We start from the raw sequence: 8,326 nt of genomic DNA, 5'->3' as shown, positions 1-8,326 counted from the left end.
TACTTCACTGGATTCCGATCCTCCTGCTGCAGCAGTGATCCCAAACTCCACCAAGTTCCAATACTCTTTGGAACGAAGAAAGTTTTCCATCAGCATACTCCAATGGTCGTAGTGTCCATCGAACCTTGGAATGGTTGGTTGCATGAAACTGTTCTCAAACGCCATGTCTTGTTTCTTCACTCTAGCACCTAGGTTGCAAACTTTTGATCAGGCCCCGTAGCGGGGCTCTGATACTAGATGTTAGAACCAAGAAAAACGTAGGAGTTTCTGCAATGCAACACTAGAAAGCTTTCAGAAATCAAAGAGAATTCTTATTTAGTGAAAACAACCATCACAACTATTAAATAGCCTTACACTTGAACTGAAAGGAAATAACAACTGCCCACGATTTTACAGTTCCTATAATTGTGGTAAAGACTACGTCAAAACAGAAAAAGCATACTTGTGCCTAAAGAATAGGGATTATTGAATAACAACCCTTAAAACTAGGAACCCTAGCTGTACCGAGAACCCTAGCAGTAACGAAAAACCCTAACAACTTTAACACAACGAAATTCAAAACCATGTTACGATGAAAGAGCAATACTTCTTTCCAGTAGAGAGCAACTTGTTACAACGACCATTATTCAATGCTATTCTCTTTTACCGGTGGTTACCACGCAAATTAGGTGCAATGTTGTGGGCAAATCAGTCATTTCAACACCTTCCTCCCTCCCGTCTAACTACTCGTTTCTGCGTTAGCGCGGTAGTTTTATTCAAAGGCCATAAATGACTTCTCGCAGCAGCTCCGAAAGCAACTAGCAAATATCACAGAAGTCGACGCCATAACCACTCAGACATTTTTCTTCACAAAAAATTACAGAAAAAATGATTTCCTTGAAGCTTCAAGCTTTCAACAATGGCGATCTTAGATTGCAGAAGGTAAGAGAATTTTAACATGTTTTGCTTCTGGGTTTTCAGAATGCAGATCGATTTCTATGCGTGGTAATGATGAGTGTATTTTTTTTCACTGTAAGAATTGCTTTTTTTTCAATATATTTTTTTTTCAATTTCTAGTGACTCTGTGTAGTGATCGCTTTGAAGCTTCAAGCTTTCAACAATGGTGGTCTCAGATTGCAGAAGGTAAGACATGTTTTGCTTCCAAGTTTTCGGAATGCGGATCGATTTCTATGTTTGGTAATACTGAGTGTGTTTTTACTGTAATTTAATTGATTTTTTTTCGATTTCTGGTGACTGTGTAGTGACAGCGTTCTGAGTTACCTTTTTTTGGGCAATTTCTAAGTTTGGGTTTTTTGGATAGTCCAGAAATTGACTGATTTTTGGGTCGAATTTGTTGGCATTGTGTGGCAGTTACTGAGAAAATTAGTGATTTTTTTGGATATGAGTTTTTGAATTTCGAGTGTTCTATTTTTGGGAAATGTGTGTTTGGAATTCGCTGTAAAGAGCCAAATTTAGAAAGATGGAAGCATAAAAAAACCATGAGTTTCCTCAGAAAAAACCTCACACTTCACACCACCACCATTAACTCTCTCTCTCTCTCTCTCTCTCTTTCTCTCTCTAAACTTCTGGAGGTCACAAGCATTCCTTGAAAGAGACTGAATTCCCCAAGGATTAAAAAATAAATAATAAAAGTTTCTGTTTTTCTTTCTCTGGTCTTTTTTCCTTGATTCTTGGAAAAACACTTTTTTTAATTAGAAACGGGTTTGGATTAGAATAAGCACTTTTGACAGCCTGGGTTCGGCTACCGTGTTAAAAAAATCCAAGCTTTCCATTATAATAGAGAGGCCACTGTTTGTTTGTGTGTTGGGTATGTGTTTGTCTTTCACATTTCTGAATATTATTTGGATTTTTTGAAGAGATTTTGTATCATGGTCGACACAAAACGCCGAACAAAATGCCGGTGAATCAACGCTGACAAATGATTGATCTGTTGATTGCAGATTATGATTGTCCGTGTATAGCTCGGGTGGCCATTGTGTTCTGTGGAAGCCCAGCAGCACATTTGCTTTATTTAGCATTTGGGAACATAAAGCATTTTGTTGAATTGAAAGGAATGTTGTTGGGATCTGAATAGAAGAGTCAATGGTTGATGGTTCTTAGAGGAATGTGTTGGATATTCGGCATATAGTGTTGTTATCGATCTTTCTTGGAGGTTGGTTTTGGAAGAAGATAGGGTAAAGAGTGAAAGATGGTGGCCATTGGTGGCGAGGAACCAATGCAAGAGCCAGCTGGCCATGGGGAGAGAATACTTGTTTCAGTCCGGCTGCGGCCTCTGGTTGAGAAGGAGACTGCTAGAAATGATGTGTCGGATTGGGAATGCATTAATGACGCCACTATCATATACAGGAACAATCTTTCAGTTTCTGAACGCTCCATGTACCCAACTGCCTATTCATTTGGTAAGTGCTTACATTGCAGATTTACAAAATTAGATATTCTTTGGTTATGCATTCCCATTTTTGGCCATCATAGCGGTTTGTGAAGAATTAGTTTCCATCAGTAGGAGATTCAGAAATGTTTGTGATTTCAATCGTCTTTTTTTCTCATGCGCCCCCATATTCTGAGATCATTTTCCGTAAGTTTTGTCATATTAATACTAATGACTCTGTCAAGATTTCTGTTTCATCTATATACCTTCGGGAATTTGTTGGTAAAGCATTTTGCAGAGCCTATGTTGTTACAATTGTGTCACATCACATGGATTTAGATCAAAATGTTCTTACTCTTCTAATCTGTTTTTTTTTTCCCTTTCATGGTACCAGACAGAGTATTTGCGACTGACTGCTCAACAAGGCGGGTGTACGAAGAAGGAGCCAAGAGAGTTGCCATTTCAGTTGTCAGCGGTATAAACTGTAAGTCGAAGATGTTTTACTTTCCCTTCTTTGTCATTATTCTTATTTAGTTCACAGCTTTTTTTAACTGAAAATTCGGAATAATACCTAAACATTTTATTTTGTGGTAATCTCCTTTCAGCAAGTATCTTTGCATATGGACAAACAAGCAGTGGAAAGACGTATACCATGAGTGGCATTACTGATTACGCTGTTGCCGACATATATGACTACATAGAGAAGGTAATTTATAGAATACTTATTAATAATCTTTCATTCTTTTGTTTCTGCATTTCATTAATGTCCTTTGTTTTCCATATTTGATGAAATAATCCGAATCATATGTAGCACACGGAGAGAGAATTCAATTTGAAGTTCTCTGCCATGGAGATCTACAACGAATCTGTTAGGGACCTCCTTAGTGCAGATACCACTCCGCTGAGACTTCTAGATGATCCAGAGGTAAATGTCGCTTTTCATATGCTTAAAAACTCCCACACGTAAGTTTCTGTACTAATTGTTAGCCTTTTAATAGAGAGGTACAATTGTTGAGAAACTCACCGAGGAAACTCTAACGGACTGGAACCATTTCAAAGAACTTCTATCTATCTGCGAAGGTAAGGATGCCTTAAGTAGTATGTCTTCCAAGTTTCCAACATATGTCTGATTGAAAATTCAAACAATGTCTTGATACATTTTTGCAGCTCAAAGACAGATAGGGGAAACAGCCCTAAATGAAGCAAGCTCCAGATCTCATCAGATTCTCAGATTGGTATGACTAATTCACATTGTTTTTTCGTTGGCTAAGAAATACTTGTTTGGTTAATAATTATGTTAAATTATCACAAGAGTCTAATATGTTGTGGTTTTATCAGGTAATTGAAAGTTCAGCACGTGAGTTTCTTGGCTACGACAAATCAAGCTCTCTTACAGCTGTTGTGGTAAGTACTATAAGTTTTTAAAGGGAAAAATGAACAAATAATCACAACTAAAGAAATAAAAGATAACAACAGAATGATACAATTCTTTATTGTACAGAACTTTGTCGATCTTGCTGGAAGTGAACGTGCATCCCAGACGTTATCAGCTGGAACAAGGTTGAAAGAGGGTTGCCACATAAATCGCAGTTTACTAACTCTGGGCACTGTTATCCGTAAGCTCAGGTCAGCTTGCATAGCTTGTTTTTCATTTTATCAGTTATGGTCTTTGCAAAAACCTATTCTACTTTGTGCAATTGAAATGTCGAGTCTTAGTATTTCTATTGATTCTTTGTATAAGTTCATGTAAAATAAAGTTCTAGCATAATAAGAATGTTTAATAAATTGTTCAATACTGTGGTTTAACGCAGCAAGGGAAGAAGTGGGCATGTTCCTTACAGAGATTCAAAGCTAACCCGCATACTGCAGTCCTCGTTGGGAGGAAATGCTAGAACTGCCATCATCTGTACCATGAGTCCTGCACATAGCCATGTTGAGCAATCAAGAAATACCCTCTTATTTGCGAGCTGTGCTAAAGAAGTGACAACAAGCGCACAGGTTAACGTGGTCATGTCGGATAAAGCATTGGTGAAGCATTTGCAGAAAGAATTGACTAGACTAGAGAATGAGTTGAGAGGTTCAGGACACAGAATTGTTTCAGCTGATTCTTCAACATTACTGAGAGAAAAGGACCTTCAGATTGAAAAGGTAACGAAGAGGCTTCTATTAGTATCTGTCGGGTCCTCAAAAATGCATTTCCGACCTATCCCCAAAATATCTAAAACCGGGCAAAGAAACACATAACAAAGGCTATGCTGACCTCTTAAAAGATCACGGATTCATGAAAGAATTTAAAAGCGACGTTACATATATAAATTCCAACTATGGAAAGCCGAGGTGAAATTTGACTCTTTAATACGCAATTACCTACAAATATTTTCTTAAGTGTTCTTTCCACAATTTGATCAAGCATGTTTGTCGACGTTAGTTAGTTGTAATTATGTATTATGATTCTCGGGTCCTCTCAAGTGGAAATCTCTGAACATCTTCACTTGCGCTCACCTTGTTAGAAACCATAGCAACTTGGTTGTCCTTTGTTCCATGGTTCTCATATTAAGAGGCATAGTACATTTTTCCCTATTCATGATTCAGGTTCCTTCTTCTTGTCTAAACTTTTTGGTTTTGTTTATTCAATTATGAAGCTCAAGAAAGACGTATCGGAGCTAACTCAGCAACGAGACCTTGCTCAATCTCAGGTTAAGGATCTGGTGCGAGTGCTTGGAGACGATAAGCCATCAGAAGTATGTGTACTAAAATAAACTGAAGAATTTTGTTTCACTGCAATGTGCTCTGTCTGTGCTAAGTTCAATTTCTTTTCATATAATCGTAGGAGGATCTGGAACGTTATTACCCCAAACTACGTGTGCGAAATTCATGGGACTTTGAAATGCAAAAGGCAGGGGCGCCTGTTCTGGCCGTCTCTCGCAGACAAGCCAACAGTGTGAGATCTTTTGGCACCTCTCAGTATTCTGATGGAGACAGTAGGACTAGTTCAGAGGAGACAATGTTCCAACTTCGCGACTTGGAAGAAAATTTCATGCACACTGATTCCTCCCGGCAGTTATCAGATGGCATTCCTAATTTTTCTTTCGGTATTCCGCATCAAGAGGAGAGCAAGGAACAGTCTGATGGAAATTCAGAGGATCTCTGCAAGGAAGTTCGTTGTATTGAAATGGAAGAGTCTGGCACCAACAGATATACAGCGTCAAATATATCAGATTCAAGTGCTAGCAGATACCAAAACTCAAATATGTCGTCTCCTGTAGCAAACACAGCTACCTCAGGACTGACAACGGTCGGAAATGGAGATGGCACAAATCAGGAATTGGAGTCACCCCTACCTAAACAAAAAGGTTTTATAGTTCCATCTTCTGAAAGGACACCTCAATGGCTTCCTGAGAAAGAAATGTTTATCCCCTCGGTTTTGATGTTAAGGAGGAGTAGAAGTTGCAAAGCAAGGCTTATGACTAATTCATCGCCATGGTGGTTTGAGTTGGTGGAGAAGAATGAGAGCACACCGGCTACTGAGTTTGAGAAAAGTTTTATAGGAAGGCCCGAGGGTTTCCAAAAGAAACTTCCTTCACTGAACTATGGTGCTGAGACTGAAAGTCTATCACGAAATGCTTCTCAGGCTTCTGCAAGAAGTGCTGCTATTGGTGACAGTAAAGCACAGGATACAAAATCCACAGCTGATGACAAGATAACTGAAAGCACTACTTTAGTAGAAGGAACAGAGGAAACGACCGATACCCAATGCAATACTCAATTTTCTGATTCTATGGTGAGTGATTTTGATTTTATTGCTTCACAAAGAAGGTAGGCAATCTGATTAACAAAGGTTCTAACATGGATTGTCTCGTGTTGCAGGTACCGGAGACGGACTCAAAGCCCATACCATCTTTAAGGGATGTAAAAGATGTTGGCTTGGACCCAATGCCTATTGATGACGAAAACCCTTCAAGGTGGCCTTCAGAATTCAACAAGCTGCAAAGAGAGATCATTGAACTTTGGGATGCCTGCAACGTGTCATTGGTTCACAGGACTTACTTCTTCCTCCTATTTAAAGGTGACCCAAGTGATTCTATTTACATGGAGGTTGAGCTCAGGAGATTGTCCTTCCTCAAAGACACATTTTCGCGTGGAAATCAGACTTTGGAAGATGGCCAAACTCTAACACCCGCTTCAAGGTATGTTCATTATCATTTATCACTGATCTAGAATAGAAGGTTGCAGATACTGGTGGTATGTTTTTACTTTGTTACATATTGCCTGCATTGATTGACTTAAACATGTGTTATTCTGTAAATAGCATGAAGGCTTTGACGAGTGAGAGAGACTTGCTGAGCAAGCAAATGCGAAGGCGACTCTCCGAGGATGAAAGAAATAACCTCTACCTAAAGTGGGGTATCAGTCTACATTCGAAGCATAGGCGGTTGCAATTGGCAAACCTCCTGTGGAATAACACACAAAACCTGGACCACATCATGGATAGTGCCACAATTGTTGCAAAGTTGGTAGGTTCAGTAGAGCCCGAGCAAGCATTCAAGGAGATGTTTGGACTCAGATTTGCACCGCGAGACACTGTCGCCAAGCGGAAATCTCACTTTTGGTCAGAAAGTTTCAAGTCTCTTGTGTAAGCTTGCGAGATGATCACCCAGTATACAAGTTTCATCAAGTCCAATTCCATTCGCGTGTAGATTATGATTCCGCGACAAAATCCCATTTGATATTCTCTCTTCTGATTGTATATTTTTTATCTGCTTTCTGATTGTAATTTTTTTGTTTGTGGGTTAAAGTTCTGATTGTAATTGACTGTAAATTTGGTCAGGCTAGAAATGGTGCAAAAGGCTTCCCTAGTTTACTGTAAAGTAAAATATACCTTACTGATAACCAAAGTGGAGAGATGTAACCATATGAGAGTGTTATATACGTGTTTTTTCTTTTACTGGTTAACTGTTGAACATTTCATGAATTATGAACACCAAGCTGCAGTTTTTACAATTCTCAGATACTACTAATTCTTCCTCTTCTAATTATACCTTTCTCGGCTCTCTTTCTAGGTCTGTCTCATTTCGTATAACAAAAGAAAAGAAAGAACCTGCTTTTATCTAAGTGTTTTCTCCATTACTAGGTACAACTGGTCAACCGAATACTCACATCCTACATCGCTGCGACGTCACACATCGGAGTATTTCTGTTCTTGTGTATGACTCAAGTCTTATTCAAAGAAAATGAAAAATTTCGGAAACGTAAATACGACTTACATCTCCAATTGCTTCTCTCGATTGGAATGCTCTTAATTAGCCTAATGATTTTACCTAAACTCCCTTTTGCATGCTCACATAACCTTTCAAGAACATAAGATTAGCCAACCCAACCCCTCTCCTATTCTTGCTACATGGAACCTAACCCTACGCCCTAAAATGGAACCTAGATAATCTAACCACCAGAAATGCTAAGAGAACTTTCTTAAAAGTGGAACCCTCCATGAATTTTTTGTATCTCACAATTTAACGTCAATTCATGTGCTAACATTATAAAACATTGTGCTAAAAACATGAGGTGACAGAGAGTTCATGGAAAGTCCTACTTTTGAGAGAGTACCCTAAGCATTTGAGCCTACCAAAGTAGTCATAAGAGATTAGCAACTAGACTCTTAACAATTGATCCTACTTAAATATAAAGTGGCAGAACGTTCATAAAAAATTCTATTTTTTAGTAAGTCTCCTTAATATTTCTCAATCATAATATAGATAGAGCAGGAGTAAAACGAGATGATGGACTATCATATATTTTATTAGATAATGATGAAGAGTTTTGAAGTGATACTCTCAAGTCTAAAAAGATCACTCCAATGAGTGAACCGTGCTTATTCTGCTCACTTTTATTTATGGCATGATTGCCTTTCATTTCCACTATCTGGTTTGCATCTGTCCTTCTAAAAATAATTGTGATGCA

At 38.5% G+C, this 8,326-nt stretch overlaps 1 protein-coding gene across 1 annotated transcript; it reads left to right on the top strand.

Annotated features, from left to right (window-relative positions):
- The first annotated feature begins 751 nt into the window (after positions 1-751).
- Positions 752-7,313, top strand: LOC126601094 (kinesin-like protein KIN-7H). The gene is made up of 15 exons (XM_050267763.1): positions 752-921; positions 1,057-1,122; positions 1,941-2,399; positions 2,763-2,852; positions 2,974-3,074; positions 3,180-3,293; positions 3,367-3,448; positions 3,536-3,603; positions 3,707-3,772; positions 3,870-3,994; positions 4,180-4,516; positions 5,011-5,109; positions 5,199-6,149; positions 6,236-6,555; positions 6,678-7,313. The coding sequence occupies exons 3-15, from the start codon at positions 2,189-2,191 to the stop codon at positions 7,003-7,005; spliced, it is 2,892 nt and encodes a 963-aa protein (XP_050123720.1). The 5' UTR covers positions 752-921; positions 1,057-1,122; positions 1,941-2,188; the 3' UTR covers positions 7,006-7,313.
- The last annotated feature ends 1,013 nt before the right edge of the window (positions 7,314-8,326 follow it).

This window comes from Malus sylvestris, chromosome 15 (assembly GCF_916048215.2).
Source record: "Malus sylvestris chromosome 15, drMalSylv7.2, whole genome shotgun sequence".
Lineage (NCBI taxonomy): Eukaryota > Viridiplantae > Streptophyta > Magnoliopsida > Rosales > Rosaceae > Malus > Malus sylvestris.
The sequence above is the reverse complement of the archived record's forward strand: the minus strand, read 5'-3'. Positions and strand labels throughout refer to the sequence as shown.